The sequence below is a fragment of the Haliotis asinina genome, chromosome 15, assembly GCF_037392515.1.
Source record: "Haliotis asinina isolate JCU_RB_2024 chromosome 15, JCU_Hal_asi_v2, whole genome shotgun sequence".
Classification (NCBI taxonomy): domain Eukaryota; kingdom Metazoa; phylum Mollusca; class Gastropoda; order Lepetellida; family Haliotidae; genus Haliotis; species Haliotis asinina.
Window position 1 is genome coordinate 47,827,590 of NC_090294.1, and position 17,717 is coordinate 47,845,306.

General features: G+C 39.2%; 1 protein-coding gene and 1 long non-coding RNA gene across 2 annotated transcripts in view; one reads left to right on the forward strand and one right to left on the reverse strand.

Moving 5' to 3' along the window:
• Window positions 1-1,515: 1,515 nt before the first annotated feature.
• On the reverse strand, window positions 1,516-15,939 carry LOC137266476 (uncharacterized). Its single transcript, XR_010954983.1, has 5 exons — window positions 15,725-15,939; window positions 11,998-12,527; window positions 7,752-8,058; window positions 5,210-5,284; window positions 1,516-2,370 (listed from the first exon to the last, which is right to left on the reverse strand). It is a non-coding gene; the product is annotated as an uncharacterized lncRNA (long non-coding RNA).
• The window catches only part of LOC137266474 (transforming acidic coiled-coil-containing protein 3-like), a 77,776-nt gene continuing 61,617 nt past the window's right edge, over window positions 1,559-17,717 (forward strand). The window contains exons 1-6 of the mRNA XM_067801974.1: window positions 1,559-1,677; window positions 3,820-5,004; window positions 5,449-5,524; window positions 6,091-6,340; window positions 6,511-6,563; window positions 7,871-7,946. Coding sequence (XP_067658075.1) covers window positions 3,884-5,004; window positions 5,449-5,524; window positions 6,091-6,340; window positions 6,511-6,563; window positions 7,871-7,946 — 1,576 coding nt within the window. The 5' untranslated portion in view covers window positions 1,559-1,677; window positions 3,820-3,883. The remainder of the gene's footprint in view (window positions 1,678-3,819; window positions 5,005-5,448; window positions 5,525-6,090; window positions 6,341-6,510; window positions 6,564-7,870; window positions 7,947-17,717) is intronic.

The following is a 17,717-nucleotide window of genomic DNA, read 5'->3' on the forward strand; positions in this document are numbered from 1 at the left end:
TGACTCAGTAATGCGCGGGAGCTTCCTTATCGAAGTAGGGACGCTTGGGCAGGTAATCCGGGTATCTGAGACGGGTTGGGCAATGAGATGCACCCAGTTACCCGTCTTAATACCGGACCCGTTATGATCATGTAACTAATAGACTGAACAATGCAGTACACATATATGTTATTCTTTCATGATTAAGTCATTTTCTTTAAATGTTTACATATAGTTTACAGTCAGTTCTTTTGAATATATGAGAAATACTGCACGCAATCCACAGTTAAAACCGTAAAAACCTCGAAATTTTAGCCCCATAACTGAAGAATTTGCCAGTTGTTAAACATTTGATGTCAGGAATGAACATTACGAGTATCCGGGTAGGGAAGAGTAATAGGGGGTGGGGGTACCCGGGTATACAAATTGGACCCAACCCAGCCCGAGACGCTATCCGGTCCAATAAATGAAGATGTGTGTACTAAGAATCGATATCTGAAGTAGGGTATTCGCAATTCCTGTGTCTCAAGTGAGTCACGCAATGGCAAATGTGTCCAACCATGATGCCAATCGCTACGTTGAACGCTTTGTCCATAGTGACAGCTAAATTGCCCATTGATTCATAAACATATTCACTGTCGTCTTATCGCATGGTGATCATCACTTGATTGTCTGGTCCAGACTCGATTTGTCTTGACCATCGTACATCCACAATACTGCTGACAAAAGTATATGTACGTGATATAGTGACAATTGTACAATCGACTCTGCTTTGACCTCTTAGTGGCAAATACTCTCTTAACAACTTCGATTTTCAGTTATCAGTGATTAAGACTGTGAGTCCGAATGGGAATGAAGTCAGCGTACCTGGAAGACCATCGGAAGCTGGTACGATAAATGGTTGTCAGCATGTTTGATGGTAGAGATATGTGGAGAAAGAACAAAAGTAAGCCCAGTGGTTAAAGCGTTCGCTCGTGACGTTGAAAACCCGTGTTGGATTCCCACATTGGGTACATTGTATGAAACCCATTTCTGGTGTCCCCGACGGGATATTACTGGAATATTGCTAAAAGCGGTGTATAGCCTAACTCACTCACGCATTCTGTATGTACATTCTTGGTGTGAATGCAAGATATGACCATATCACGGTATCCCATCATATTGTAGATGATTTGTGTACACCGATGCCCATGTCGTCGATAACTGGATTGCCTGGTCCAGACTCGATTATATACAGATCTGCAGCTTTTCAGGGTTAAGGACAAACACTGCTCCCAGTTTCACGGATAGTCCTTATTTTGTAAATTTCATTTACCGTAGCAGCTTCTCGAAGACGTCGAAGGTGCTTCCTACTTTTATGCGAGAGTCTATAATGCTTTATGGATTTTACTTTCAAACGTTTACCCACTCAACAAAAGTGTACTCCTGAACGTTGTTTTCCATAAAAAAGAAGTTGACAGTTTCACGTGTATCACTTCTGTATGCCATTCAAAGACCTCGGTAAAAAGTTCGTTCTTTACATTTGACATAAGATTTTACTGCCACTTCCATGTTTCTCGCCATAGAGTTATCTCCCTTTAATCACTCTCGTTAACTGGTGGCTGACAAATCATCAAATGATGCAGAGAAGATTTGTGTTTTTTTCGTAAATTCCTCATCGATGACAACAAAAGCGCCATTTGAGTGTTCCTGAACGCTGTAAGCCATAACGTTCAATCATGATGTATCTATACAAGGAACTTTTTCACAATTTAGCGGGCAAGTATTGCCGATATTGCTGTCAGATATATCGACAGTGATGGAATGTTTGGGTGCGACCTGTCAGAATTCCATCATGTTTATAACTGTTGATTAAACCCATATGTTTCTGAAAAAGTACAGTACGTGGCCCTTTTATTATTCTCCGTTCGTAAATACATTACAGGGCTCTTATCAATGAGCTTCAATGAGAAATACTGCACGCAATCCTCTCCTGCTGTTAGCGAAATGATCCGATCTTGAATCGTGTCAACAATTGCGAATTCAACGTCATGATACATATATATGTGACCACCATACGGAGCATGAATGAGCATCTTCAAAACAACAGCTGTCAGAATGAACTATGTTTTATAGGCTTTTGTGTTCATCAGACAAATCGCATGATCATTGAATGATATTGATAATGTGAAGTCCTCTGAAATGTTTGTTGTTACTGAGCAAGGATAGCACAATTCTATGACACCAAGTTGACTGAAGTATTTTTTTGAGATCCAGTAAACATCCTGACATTTTGCCTTGCCATGGTATGTCACTGTATGTGTTAATTAGGCCATGGTGTCTTGACAATTGCAAAACTTCATGCAAATCAACATGCTGGTCCAGGTTTACTATCCGGGTGCTGGCTGGATGCTGAAACATGACAAATGCAGAAAGATATTTAGATACATGAGTAAAGTTATATTCATAAATTGATTCATACTCTTATTATTAACAAAAACTAACACAACAATTGTTAAGGGACTCACAGTCACAAAAATAACTAAAAGCCCCCAAATCAAAGCCTGCGACCTCGTTGTATCGAGGAGCTTGACATATCCCTAATCGGAAATAAAATTCTGAACTTATGAGGCCTATTTTATTGAGAAATCCGATTAACATAACATTTGATCAACACATTTGTGAAAGAAACTTTTATTTTAAGTTTGATAGTATTTCAGCTAAAGCCATCAGACGAACAGACCCTATTAATATTTACCAAAGGAGAGAACTCCATCGTATCGCGGTAAACACAAAATCTTCATTCCGCAGGAGATAAATATAGCTCATGACATCAGTTCCGCAATATTTTTGGCAACAAGGATATGCAGACAACTTAGTTCAGATGGAGTGGGAAGGGCCATTTGTAAAACGTAAATGTTATAGCAGGTATTTCTTTGAAGGGGGTCAGACAGATTCCAGATTTTAATGTTAATAAATTTGTTGGAGAATGCTTACAGAGATTTGATGCATGCCGTCGGTTTCAAAAAGGTAAATAAACCACTGACGTTAGGCTGTCGATTTACATACAAAATCATCTCTTAGAGCCATGTCTAGCGCGCCAAACCGAAATTACCGATTTGCCGCGATACCATGAATGCCGCGATACAACGAGGTCCGAGTATAATATAAAGGATTGAACTACTTAGTGTTATCTCTGTTAATCTGTGGAAGAAAGAATAAGAGGGAATGAAAGGAACTCTTTCCAAGTGATCATACAGACACTGAAGTTGACTGAAACATTATCAGTAATCAAGCTGATGTAGATTACATGAAAATTTGAAATGAGTGCATTGTCAAGAAGAAATGTGGAGAACAGTGAGTGTAGCTAGGGATCTTCTAAAGTTCTATGGTCCCTAGATAATATATATAGTGACCAACCATAGGTCTGTGTAGATCTTGGTACTTGGGTCCAACTCTTTACATCATGAGTCGTGCGACACCCTGGGCATACTGTGTTAAAATGCTGTTGTTTCTATAGTGATATAGGTAGAAGAAAGCAATGAACTGTATCAAAGATATGTTTTAGCAAATCATTACATTTCTGTGTACTTGGGTAACATCTGTTTGAATACATTCAAAATATTGGAACAATTACAAGTTAAAGATGTTGAATAGAACCCATATGAAGAATTAGAAAGTATTAAAACTAAAAGCCAGTTAAAGTGAATGCATAGACTACAAGCATGCTCAGTAAAATTAATATGGAATTAACTCTTTTTGATATTAAGATCACAATATGGAAAGTTGTTGGACAAGCAAACATGTATTTACATAAGTGTAACAAATTAACTTCTTAGTGTTGTATGTCTTTTGTTACAGACAAATTCAGAGACTTCCCGAACATCCAGCAGAATTTTATCTCATGAAATGATTATTTCTCACAATGTCTGACCCAGCATCTGGAGATCACAGCTCACCGCTGCCTGTACCTAAGGGTAGCTACTCATTTAACTTTGATGACTTTGATGAAAGTTCAAATCCTTTTCAATGCAAAACCAAACTTGGACATTCTCCTCCTGTCAATGACCCATTTAAGCCTCGTAAAAAGATCCCAAACTCTCCACCCCAGTCTGATGGATTTGGCGGTTTTGATGAGGAAATTAATCCCTTTAAATCCAAGTCAAAGATCACTCATTCACCTCCACGATCTCCTGCATTTGAGAACAATAATGATGTGAAGATAGCAGACGACATGCTACTGAATATGGAGAAGGCTAGCCTTGATGCTAACGTATCAAACGGTTCCTTAGAGGATGAGTGGTGTGATGCTGAAGAAGGCAGTGTGGAACAGGAAGATAGTTCTGAGATGTTGGATGTCATTCCAAAAAGTGTATCCATTGATCCCCTTAGCACTTCAGGGGAGTTCGTGAGTGCATGTGACGACCCACTGAATCTCCTAGCTCACACCGAGGAAGGGCTTGGAAGCCCTGGTGCAGAAGATTTACCTGCAGTGAATGAATCAGTTTGCAGTCCAAACATGTCAGGTCAGGATGTTCCTGAATTGGAGCAAGAGGTTGTTGAAGTAGCTGCAGATGTAGGCTCAAATCCACCTGCTGGAGATGTTACGCTCCCACATGAGGAAGTGGATGATGCAAGAAAAATACCAAAAGATTCGGTCAGTCCCGAGAAACCATCACAGCCAAACGCCAGTGTTGATCAATATAATACAGATGATACAGTGTCAGATAAGGCACCTGTTGAGCAAAGTTCAGAAATATCTGTGGTGAATGACCAGAAACAGGAAGAAGATGCAGAACTAGCAGACAGCGAAGGAGTTGAAGAGAAGACAGAGAAGAAGAAGAAAGTGAAGAAGAAAGAGAAAGTGAAGAAAGTGGATGAAGTAAAAGCTGAGGGGCAGCAGGATGTGTGTGCAGAGAAGGAGAAAAGCCAGGCAGAAGTGAAGGAGAAGGATGAATCAACAGCCTCCACGGTGTCAACTGAGGCAACTCCTGTGGATACCTCCACTACATCACAGGAGTCCTCATCCCCATCGACATCACCCAAGTGAGTTACGTGTTATGTTGTTTAATGTTTTAAGGCATTAATTGTTGTTGTTTTTTCTTCTTTTTTTTTCAAAGAAAGATCAGGAATGTAACAACTTATGAGTCACTTCCTTGAGTGCTCAGAGAGATTAGTTAATGTTCTAGTGATCATGGTAATGATCCTTCTTGATGTGTAGTTTCCAGTATTTTTATAGAATGATACTAACCTCTGGTCTGATGACAGCTTGGACTGCTTTCACTTTTCATCTGCTCACCCTTCATAAGAACCACATGTGTGATATCTGCAGAGAAAACCAAATATCTTAACATGTCACTGGGTGTACATACAAAAATCAGGTGTCAAAAACATCCAACTCAGAACTGGTAAATTCTTTTAGATTTTTATAGCAGTTATCTCTTTGAATTTAAGAAACATTTGAATTTGATTGCTTGTGTGTTTGTTCAGGAAAAAGCCTGGTGTGAAGAAGAGCTTGAAAAAGCCGAAATCAAGACTGAAACCACCTCAGAACTTTGGCTTTCAGGTCAGTATCCATCCATGTAGCTGTAGGTGAGTTGGTGAGAGTGTAAGTAAGTGAGAGTGGTTTTACGCTTCTTAGCACATTCTACACACAGATATTGCTCCTACGAACTGTTTTGTGTCTTTGGGGTTTGATGTGTGCAAATGTTTTGCCCTAATGATGACTGACAGTTTCTCATCACCACTCCTGTCCTTGTGGATTTTACAACCTCTTTCAGACACACGTGGCTTGGAAACCATTCGCGATGGTGGGGTAGCCTAGTGGTTGAAACATTCACTCGTTATGTGAAGGGCAGGGTTTGATTCCCCACGTGGGTACAATTTGTGAAGCCCATTTCTGGTGTAACCTGCCATGAAGTTGCTGGAATGTTATTGATGGCAGCATACAGCCATTCTCACGCATGCCTATCTTCTGTCCAAGACTTTTGTGGAAAGGTATCATGTTTGTTCAAGATGTATCCCTGGACTATTGCCTTTCTTGTGGAAGGATATACAGCAGCCCTTTGTCAGTGAAAAGCTTATCAATCATAAGGCTTTTTCCCCAGTTAATTGTCATTTGCACCTTTTCAGAACACGGGAGAGGACATTGAGATCTTTGCTCCAGAGAAGAAAGCAGCCGACCCTACTGAACCAGTGACTGATTCACAAGCTGATCCATTGCCAGCCAATCAGCTACCTGTTGTGGAGGATCTGAAGTCACATGACAAAGAAGCAGCCAATCAAATGGCTGATAGCCTGGAGATGGTCCATGACTTTGGTGCAGGAGAAGATGGGGAAATGCCGGAGTGTGACAATGAAGGCTTTGTCCCTGCATCTGATGGTGAGTTAGTAGTCAAGCCAGCGCATACTGTCCCCTGCTATGGTGGTAGTATTATTGCTGTAGTTCTCACTGACTACAAGGGAGATATAACAGATGTTTGAGAGCTTTGAAGTAGGATTGCATGGTGATATATCTTCTGTTTTTTAATTGTGTGTTGTTATTTGTTTCAGTGTTTAGTGACAAGGCTACCTGGGAAATGCTGGATAAGTTTGGTGGAGATGCAGTAAGTATTATGACTACAATGATACTATTGTTATTACTACTCGTACTACTACTGGGCCTGGATTTTCGAAGTGCTCTTAGCTTTAAGATAGTTGTAAGTTAATGTTAATGCATGGAACTTATGGCCATCTTAGCGCTAAGGAAGCTTTGAAAATCTAGGCCCAAATCGGTTGTCATAATGGCTGTCTCGAAACCATGCAAGGGGCAGCTGATGGTACCGGGTGGTCAGACTCATTCGCTGGTTGACACATGTATCCCATTAGATCGATGCTCATAATGTCAGTCACTGAATTTCAGTCTCATCCATCATACTACTACTAGTACTACTACTAAAGCTACTGTTACTGTTACTGCATCCTCGATATCTCCAGGGTCTACGTTCCGAATAGTCTCCACTATACCCTGGATGCATCTACGGCTCAGCCCGATAAATTTATTACCTCCCTTGGCTGGCTTTTTATTCAATAAGGTGTCTACGCTGGGAAGTTGAGCGCACCAATCACAACTCACTTTCGCTTTTTAAATTCTCTAACCGATCAAATTTGGCAAACAAACCATGCGTAGGTTCTCTGAAAGTATTAGATGGATTTCTTGTATATGTTTTAAAAAAGGTTTCGGACCTATGAAGTTGCATGTATGATTTCCCCAAATTGTTAATCGTACGGCGAGCAAACCTTTGCAGTTGCAACTGCTACCTTTGTTGACACTGGCAAGTTCGGTTATAACGGCGACCACTCTGATTGGCTACTGTGAGAAAGCGGAGTCAGCAAAGGGAGGTAATAAATTTATCGGGCTGAGCCGTAGATGCATCCAGGGTATAGTGGAGACTTTTCGGAACGTAGACCCTGGAGATATCGAGGATGCTGTTACTGCTACTGCTACTGATATTGCAACTACTACTACTACTAGTATCACCTTTAGGGGGACACATTCTACTATATTCAATTTTTCCTAAGTTTCCTAAGGAAGTGTTATAGGCCATGTTACTTCAAACAAAATGTTTGCTTATGCAACTGAGTAATGGCTGTTAAATCCACTTAAACATCAGCTGTGTCTTCTTCTACTAAATGACAGCTACTACACTCACTCAGTGAGACTCTAGCTACAGCTGCTACTAAGTTATTTATTCCTTATTGAACTGCAAATGATTCCCAGCTTCTACAAAATGAACCATGTGAAAGTGACATACCATTCTGACATCTAACAGCCCTGGCATACTGCCATACACTTGCTACAGCCAGGGCTGACCACATGTCTGATAAGCATATTGTAGTAAGGGTTATTTCCTTGGCTTCTCTTCCCTTCCAGTGTAAAGAGTCAGATCTGGCCCGAGAGTCTCTGTTTGTCAAGTTTGATCCTCAGGAGCAGGGAGCTGCTGAGCCAGGTAAGGGAGACAACTCACTGTGTCTTGTCAGTGACATGGTTGTGGGATGCCATTGTTGAATTGGTAAAGCTCCCTTCCAACACTTCAGCCTTCCGTGGGTTGTTCATGTACTCTGCGAAATAATACAAGTTTGATGAGAACACAATAAATATGACAGAACATGACAAATTTATCAGTCATGTGTTACTTTGTCGGGTGAAGTCAGGGATTAGAATCATCACAGACCATACACAAGTCCACAGTGGGCTAATGTTCTTGCTATGATTTATTATGGATGTTGCAGCTGCTTATTGGGACCAGCCCAGAGGGTGTTATGTGCCACCAAATTTGCAGCAAAAGTCAGTGTGTATCAGTATGGATTTTTGAAAATTTTGGAGTCTTGTATAATTGATTCAGATGTAGGGGATAAGGGTTGCAGGGATGGATGCAGCTTTTTGAGAAAGGTGGTGGTGGTGGTAGGGACATTATTAAGAAAGGGTTTGTGCAGACTTCATTTTCACAAGAGTTTCAATGGACATTTAGTAAACTTCCTGGACAAAAGGGGAAGAGAGGGGGCACACTTGCAGATCCTGTTTGAGATGAAGGGTACAAAGCTAACACCATTTGCTCTGTTACTGCATTGAATACAACAACAAAAAATTGTTACAATTACTTAATTGCCATACTTATGTTAATAGATAAATTCCTTGTTATGGAATTTTGTCCTCAGGAAACCTAAAGGCAGGAGAGATAAAAAATAAAATCACCAACCCATGTGATATTCCTTCTGAATGCTCAAAGTATTTTACTGTTGGCAATTTATTAAGTGTATGTATAAGAAATATTTTCAAGTAAACTTACCTTTTTGGCCAGTGAAAACATTAAGGTTCTATTTTTTTGAGTGGGGAACTTTCACTTCTATTTTTTGAAAGAATATGGCAGGTGGACATGTAAAACAAGAAATAAAATTGGTCTGGCCTTGTCAACCTTTTTCATGATATTTGTTGAAGCTAATAATGTGTGTCCTTTACAAATATAATGGAGGACAACATTAGGCCTACCTGGATACCCACCTTATTTCCTTCTCCAAGAGAGAAAGAAAAACACTAGAAACTAGTTCAGTAGCATTTTCAAAAATTATCAACTGATCATCAACACATTTCAAGGCTTGACATCCTATTTCTGCTGGCTTAGGTAGCACAGATGGCTCAGCTGTCCATATCACTTCAGTTTGGTCTGCAGAGTTATGTCCCTTAGGAGAACCCGAATGCTATGAACAATATGGGTTCAGATCTCAGATTCATCCAGTTTATGATACTTGTTTTGGCAGCAGCTTGTGCATGGGTTTTTGGAAATTATAAATATCACATACTACATCTGCATTACCAGAGAGGAACATCATGCAGACACTCGTATCAATCCAGTGACATCATGCAGGAAAATAATAACGCCTTTTCAGAAAACGGCACAACTGGTATGGTCATATTTTTTTGTTTATGGAAAGTAAACAAAGTAAACACCATGCATGGTTAGCCAATCAATATCCCAGAATCTCTTTCAGTTTGTTTGTACAAAAATATACATTTCATGATGTGGGTTGTTGATTCATGGACTTGAAACAATTGTGAAAATGATGCATTTGAATAGATACATAAATGAATCATCAGTCACTACATGGCTTCATGTACAGTGTGGTGATCAGGATCAGGTCAAATATGAATATGACTTGTAGAAACACCTGCCATCTTGCCAACTAGTTCAAAAAGTCTGAACTCAGGGAATCAATCAGGCCTTTGAAAATTCTTGTATACAAAATGAATACAGCCAATTGCTGTCCTGTTGCACTCTGTGTTTTTCTAGGTAGAACAGATTTGAGCAGATTTACGCTATGACGTCTCTTGGATAATAAAATATAGTGATTCTGTTTGTACTGTGTTATTTTTTTCAGTTACGAAACAGTAAAGTGTTTGTAGAATAAAGTGAAAATACCTTACTTACGCTGATTATTTTGTAATGCCAACTGAATCAGGTATATGAGTATAACAGAAACTGCCGTTTCATCACTGTAAGAAAGATTCAGTTTGTTATGATAAATGTTTGCCTTTCCTTTAGACATGTTAGATATTTATAACATTCCTCAGTCTAAAGATTTTGTATGCAGGGATGGTTATTGTTTGCAAGGAGCAACCTTGTCCAAAACAGCCACAGCCCTGCTAGCCCATGTCTAGTAAAAATTTAGTCGGGCCAGTAAATCTCCACTGTCACTGACCCAACTCGCTGGTCAATTTTCATGGGGTCATTTTATAAATATATCACTCTCTTTGACTTGTTGACTTGTGTAATGAACTTTTAGATCATGGAAGATTATGGTCTGACGAAAATGTTAATCAGATCAGTAGCTTAATGATGAAACCCATGTCTTGCCGACAATATTGTATTCTGATCTATTTTGGTAATCTTTTTCTCAGTTTCTGCATTAATATTTCTTGCTAGTGAAGTAATTTCTGGGCTACTGATGCATTACCTGACATGGTAACTAACTGTTTCACACATTGGCAAGAAGTGATATGGTTCTTTGTTTACTTTTTGCACATTTTGTATTCATATGCACTGTTCATGATACATAGGTTCTTTCCAATGACATATTAAACATTGTTCACTGGTCACGAGGTGAACATGGTTGATGTACCCTGGATGTTTGTTTATGTTCTCTGAGCCTTTATGTCCTAACACCTCAGTGTTAATTTTGAATTGTTGGAAGCATGGGTGCAGAATGTTTTTTAGCTATTGCCAGATTTCGCAGATGACAAGAAAAGAAGATTTAGAGTTATCTTCCTTCCACTGACTTGCATTTGCAAAACATTGGTATTTTCCATACATCATATGTGATTCAATGTTATTCGAGATAAAGAAGTACTGCCATGAAGTACCAGTTCAGTTTGGCTTTCCCGGGCTGAGTATATAGAAAATGTTACTGGTTTTTAAGCAGGGTACGTTGACAATGATAGAAGAGTGCTCAGCCAATCAGACAACAACATGTGTGTGAGGTTAGACAAGTTATATCCCCTCTGTAATAGTTATTCCATAGGACATTACCATGATAGGAAGCGTGAGACATGTTTGAAACAGGTTTAAGTAACCTTAATAAGTGAATTCCTCTATGCCTCTCAAGTTATTTGTGAATTTGCATAAGTAGTTCACAGATTCCCTTTCACATCAAAATATGCACCTACTTTCTGTAAGACAGCAAGATTAGGTCAAAAACATTTTATTCTGATCTAAAAAGTGTTCCGTACACTTAATGACACTCTATGTGATTATTGCATGATGAGAAAATACGGAGCTTGATACAACAGGATGAGTTGGACTCTATTTTAGATAGTAATCCACAGATTATTGTTGAAGGAAAGCCCAAAGTGATGCACTTCTTGCACATTGCCACGTTGGTAAAATCCACGAGCAGGATGGGTGCTGATAAACCTATAAACCTTATCAGGGTAAACTTGTATTGGAAACCACAGTGACATTGTTTAGTATGGCAGATTTGGGAGTATGGTTTTACATTGCTGTCAGTAGTATTCCAGCAAGGTCATGGGGGGAAAACCAGAAATAGTCACCACACATTATACCCAAGAGAATAGAACCTTGGAATCGAACCTTGGTACATGGTGTGACAAGTGAGCACTTATACCTATAGGCTATAAAACAGCCACTGCCCCTTATCTTGTATGGGACAATACAAGCATGACAAGTACTTTCAGAAAACAAGTAATTTCTGGCTGTATTTGTCTCTCAGTGCTGCTTTGACATCATGCTGATATTTGTTTGTGTTATTTTGGATTTGGGAAGGCTTGGAGTGTGGTTCTTGAAGCAAATACAAGCCCACTCTCTATCTCTGGCAAACAATTCAACATTTGTTTTGAACTCGAGCAAGGGTTATGTAAGGCCAGATTCCAACTTTGGCTGTTGTAACCATGGTAACATTTAACATGGTTATTGGGTGGTGAGGCTCATTGACTGGCTGATTATGTTGTTATTATTCTCTGATTTCAAAAACATGGTCTTTACTTACCTCTCTATGGCTGACTATCATGTTGACACAGGTGTGTTAGGTTGACTGTCATGTTGACACAGGTTTGTTAGGTTGACCGTCATTGTGAATCAGAACTGTTTGGTTGACTCGTGACACAGGACTGTTTGGTTTACTGTCATTGTGACACAGGAGTGTTGTGTTGACTCTCATGGTGACACTGGCATGTTGAGTTGACTGTCATTGTGACAGGACTGTTGTTGTGTTGACTGTCATGGTGACACAGGTGTGTTGGGTTGACTGTCATTGTGACAGGACTGTTGTGTTGACTGTCACGGTGACACAGGTGCGTTGGGTTGACTGTCATTGTGACAGGACTGTTGTTGTATCGACTGTCATGGTGACACAGGTGTGTTGTGTTGACTGTCATTGAGACACAGGTGTGTTGAGTTGACTATCATGGTGTGTCGAGATTGTTGGGATGACTTCCATCATGAAACGTGTTGATGGGTGAGGCCGTCAGTAGTGTGTGCACCTTTTCTCATTGTCATGATGGCTGCAGCTGGATGTCCCTGAAAGCATGAAGCACCTGGATGTCACAGCTGTCAAAGGAGTTGAAAATATACATTCACATTAGATATATGTTGAATGATTCACCACTGGCTGCACATGCTTTGTGAAGAAGGATATAATTAATTGTAATAATCACGAGCCTCGGTGACAGGTGGCTAGAGGTGCCTTCAAATGGCATCAGTTTGTTGTTTCAAGAGTTGGACTGAAATATGTTGTGCAAGATTCGGTGAAATGTTTGAGACTGAAAATAAGAGTTTATGCTGTAGATTTCAATTCAAAAGGTTCACACAGACTCGGAACTGTAAGGAACTACATGTTCCTGTCTGGGACGGACTGTTTTAAAAAGTTGCATGCCCGATGGTCTTAGACAAATCAAATTTTGAGTATGTCTAAATCCTTGACTGAAACAGATTTGAAAACACAAAGCAGTTTCTTCCCTTCCTGTTATTTTTTTCTTAATCCAGAAAATTATGGACTGGCAACTTTTTCGACCAGTCAGGTAACTTTGGAGAGTTTGTAGACCAGCTGTCTGGCTGTAATTTTGGGGAGTTTACAACACTGGTATATTGCAAACAAACTTTGCAAAAATTCATAATCTTGATACAATCTGTGATACCAAATATGCCAAGGACATAACATGGATTTTCCTTTGATTCTTTGGCAGACTTTTAAATTCTGGGGTACTTTAATATTTACTTCAATATGAAAATGGTGAAACTGAAGAGGAGGGTCTGTTCATGTGCATTGAAGGCAAGATGGTCCACTTGCCTAAAGCACAACTGAGCTGTGGAGGGTTCTGTCCCATGGACACAAAAGGACCCTATGATTGTGGGTTCATGTCCAAATTCATCTGGATTAAGACTCTAAGTTTGTCAGCAGCATCCTTGTCGGGTTTACCAAAGTGGTACATATCTGGAACCTGCATCTCCTACATTTGTCTGACAATTGTGATATGGCTGGAAATACTGTTCATAACGGCCTCAGATTCAGTCAGTCATATAGACCATTGGGGCTTGTATTGCTGAAAATAATACGTCCTGGGTCCAACAAGTCTACACTGATATCCATATGCATATCAGTGTGTGTGTGTTGGACACAGGACGTATTATTTTCAGCAATACAAGCCTGTGATAGAGACCCTGAAACAAACATACCCAATACAGCCCATGCAAGTCTAGACTATGTCAGAAGAATGTCCATGGGCTCCTTTTAGTATTACTTGCTAAGAGAACGTTTTTGTTTCATGTCAGTAGTTGTAAGTATTCCAACGTCTCTCTTATATATTTTGTCCTGTTTTGTATCAAAATGAAAGTCATGACTGCAAAAGCTATAGGATTAGCTGTTACTGTAGCAATATTTAATTCCAGTTTCTTAGTTTTTACTGACCTTGTCTGAATATTGGCATGATTGAGTTAGATTATAAATCACTGGGCAAAGACATTTTCCTGTTAAAATCTATTTTAGTGTCCATGAAATGGATCAAACTGAACAGTACTACTTATTTTTGTGCACAAAACATTGACCAGGTTCATAAAGTTTTTAAAGATTAAAATTACAATTGGTTTTTAGTACTCTGAACTGATGATAATTTTTTTGAGTATATGTGAGATTCTTTTTCCCCAAGAAGCTATGGTCTCCCAACAAGCGTATGTAATGGTGTAACCGTGCTATGTGTAACATGTCTACACCTGGGAAGCGGGCTGTCAAGCAGCAGTTAATGGCTTCTGCAATCTGATTGGCTAAGGTAGAAGTTTGTTTAGAATATGAAACCTCAACTTATATTTGACCAAGATGTGCACAATGCGTACCTTCTCACATCCTGTAAGTCAAATACATGCAGATGTTGAAGGTAATGAGTCATCTGATAAGAGTTAATCCTGGAGTTTTCAACTTACCGCAAAAATATCACGATTAATATTTATTGAGCTAGCCTTGCTGTATCCCATGGTGTGCTCTAGATATTTTGATTTATGTGAATAATTTGCAATTTTACATACAAATTCATGTGAAAACATCTTTTCTTTTTTTCACTTCTGAAAGCATTTTTTCAAAGGCAGATATATATGGCTCTCATTTCTCAATGCTGATGTACATTTTAGATTTAATAGGAACATTGACATATATACAAATAATAATTTTGATAATTTCAGATATATTGATACCTCTTCAATAGTAATATGTATTCTTACCAGCAGTAGATCTCTATCTTTCTATTTGTCTGTCTGTCTGACTATGCGTGCGTGCGTGTATGTATATATGTGTCCTTTCTAGCGATATATCTGTCATAAACAAATAAACAAATATATCATCTATCCTTCCTAATCATAAATCGGTCAACAAGAGCAATATTTGTCCAGATATGAGGATATATTCTTACCAGAAATGCATATTTCAGTGTAGATGCAAAATATGCATTTTCCCATACTGGCAGATAATCAGCTGGTAGTTCACATATCTTTTTTACTTCCAATAGGAAGTGACTAGAGGTATATTTCCAGACATTCCTGTTTCAGCCAGCACAGAAAAACTCAAATTACAGTTAGCCAGAGTAATTACTCAGCATGAGCTAACGAGATACCATTGCCTCCTAAAAGCTTGTTATATATAGTTGCCCGTGAACCTGGTTGTTGTATGTAACTTGTACAGGGCACCTGCCTCACCCTACCTACAACAGTTGTACAGGCGTCCAACACTTTTTATGACCAGCTTGGATCATAGTCAACAAAAGATCAATAATAGCTGACATATGCATATTTGTAAGCCAGGTCACGCACCATTTACAGTTATCATTTCTGAATAGTTTCCATCAAATCCATAAATTATTTCTCAGGTTATTCTCATAGTATGGAAACAATTGCATTTGGGTTGCAGGTTGGCATGCGTGGTATACATGTGGGCGATATGCCATACGTGTGTAATGTGGTGTAGAGTGTAGAGGTTGATACGACAGTTATCAACCATGGATGGAGTAACAGTTGAATGTAAACTGTGCAGCATGTGACATGGTGGATATTGATGACAACTGTTGCAGTTTACCATATCAACTGACAGTTCTTAACCGGTATCTGGAACACCCTGACATTGAGATCTTCAGGAGTCTGCCAAGACTAGGATGGGTTAACCTCTAGATCCTGCGAGTCTACATTACAAGACCAGGATGTATTATAGAGACAGACAAAATGTCAAAATGACTCACTTAACTTTTCACTGCTGCCCAGTTATCCAGCTGTTCTCCTGGCTGTGTACAAGCGAGGGTGTGACCAGCATATAACTCGCTATAAGCCTCAGCTACTGGGTGCACGGAGTCTGGAAGATTTTCTTGAACCAACGCAGGAGCACTATGTGGTCACTTTACAATGGGGAATGAAAGTGCGAGTGAGTTAACTCCTGTCAACCACTGTTTGTGGCTGACTACGTCACATTAGTCATATTGATGTGTTGTGTCACGTTCAGGGATATAAACCTCAATCTTCTCTTTATGCTTGTAATATTCACTGCTTTGTTCATAATGTCCGTGACATTTGGAAATTGGGTTATTATGCATATGGTGCAAATTACTGTTAAATACTTTAGGCGTAGTCACTGATTTTGTTATTGGTTGAATATGACTTCCTTTGTCTGAAAGCCAGTTGACTCTGTCAGGTCTGTCTGTCTATATCAGCTTGCTGTGGTATTATGATTGACAGTAAATATGAATGTCTAAAAGCTAAAAGACTCAACTAACTGCCGTTACATTCCACAGTGATTGACAGTATTTACATTATACATATGCTGTTGATTGATCGTGTACTTACTAGCACTACTAGACGAAATATTCTTTTACAGTGTTTCAAATTATTAAAAAATGTGTGTAGAGTTTGATAGGAATGTTAGTTTTCACTCCACATGTTTTTCATAACCATTCAGTGTGGATGATGTCTATAAGAAAGGTCGCTACTTGTGTGTTGAGTGAGTGTTTCTTTGTCCTGGAGTGCAGCCCTGAGTTGAATGAGCATATGGAAACATATTCGTCACTGCAGGAGATTGGGTTTCTGAACTTGACTGCCAGTTGATGACAGCTAGCACCGCTTAATGTCCTTGACAACTGTTGCTGGCTGCCAGGCTGATAACTCTGCTGTGTTGAAAGGACATTGTAATATAATATGGAAACTTGTATTGTGAATTGGAGAGTAGAGAACAGAGTTTGGTTGTCACTCTTCATGGGCAAGCTTCATATGATGAGTAGCCTTCCTAGCCTGGCCTGAAGGAATCATCATCTTTTCTTTTTATGTTTTCATGTATTTTATGATCTTGATTGGAATTTTGTGATCAATTATGTCATAAAACTTGCATGCACTTGTGGTTCAAGATCCAATAAGTGATGTTTATAATGTTGTGTAAAGTACGCATGAGGTGGAGAAATGTGTTAGAGGTGGAGATATGTGTTAGAGATATGTGTTAGAGGTGGAGATATGTGTTAGAGATATGTGTTAGAGGTGGAGATATGTGTTAGAAGTGGAGATATGTGTTAGAGGTGGAGATGTGTGTTAGAGATATGTGTTAGAGGTGGAGATATGTGTTAGAGGTGGAGATGTGTGTTAGAGATATGTGTTAGAGGTGGAGATATGTGTTAGAGATATGTGTTAGAGATGGAGATATGTGTTAAAGGTGGAGATATGTGTTAGAGATATGTGTTAGAGGTGGAGATATGTGTGTTAGAGATATGTGTTAGAGGTGGAGATATGTGTTAGAGATATGTGTTTGAGGTGGAGATATGTGTTAGAGATGGAGATATGTGTTAGAGGTGGAGATATGTGTTAGAAGTGGAGATATGTATTAGAGGTGGAGATATGTGTTTGAGGTGGAGATACGTGTTAGAGATATGTGTTAGAAGTGGAGATATGACTGTTAGAAGTGGAGATATGCATTAGAAATATGTGTTGGAGATATCAGTGGCTAGATAGGTGTTGTTTGAATAGGTGTGTGGTGTTCATACTTCATCAGATAGTGGATCTAGTATTGCAGGAAAAGTGTTTATGCCATTTAAGGATGATCCCACATAGTAGATCTAACAATGCACTGGTGAAGATGTAATACCAGGTTCATTGCAGACAGTAGACAGTAGACGTCTATTTATTGCCAGACAGGTCATCATTTATATAGTCCAAGGAATAGCCTTTGTTTGAGGAAACGTGTCTAAAGATACCATA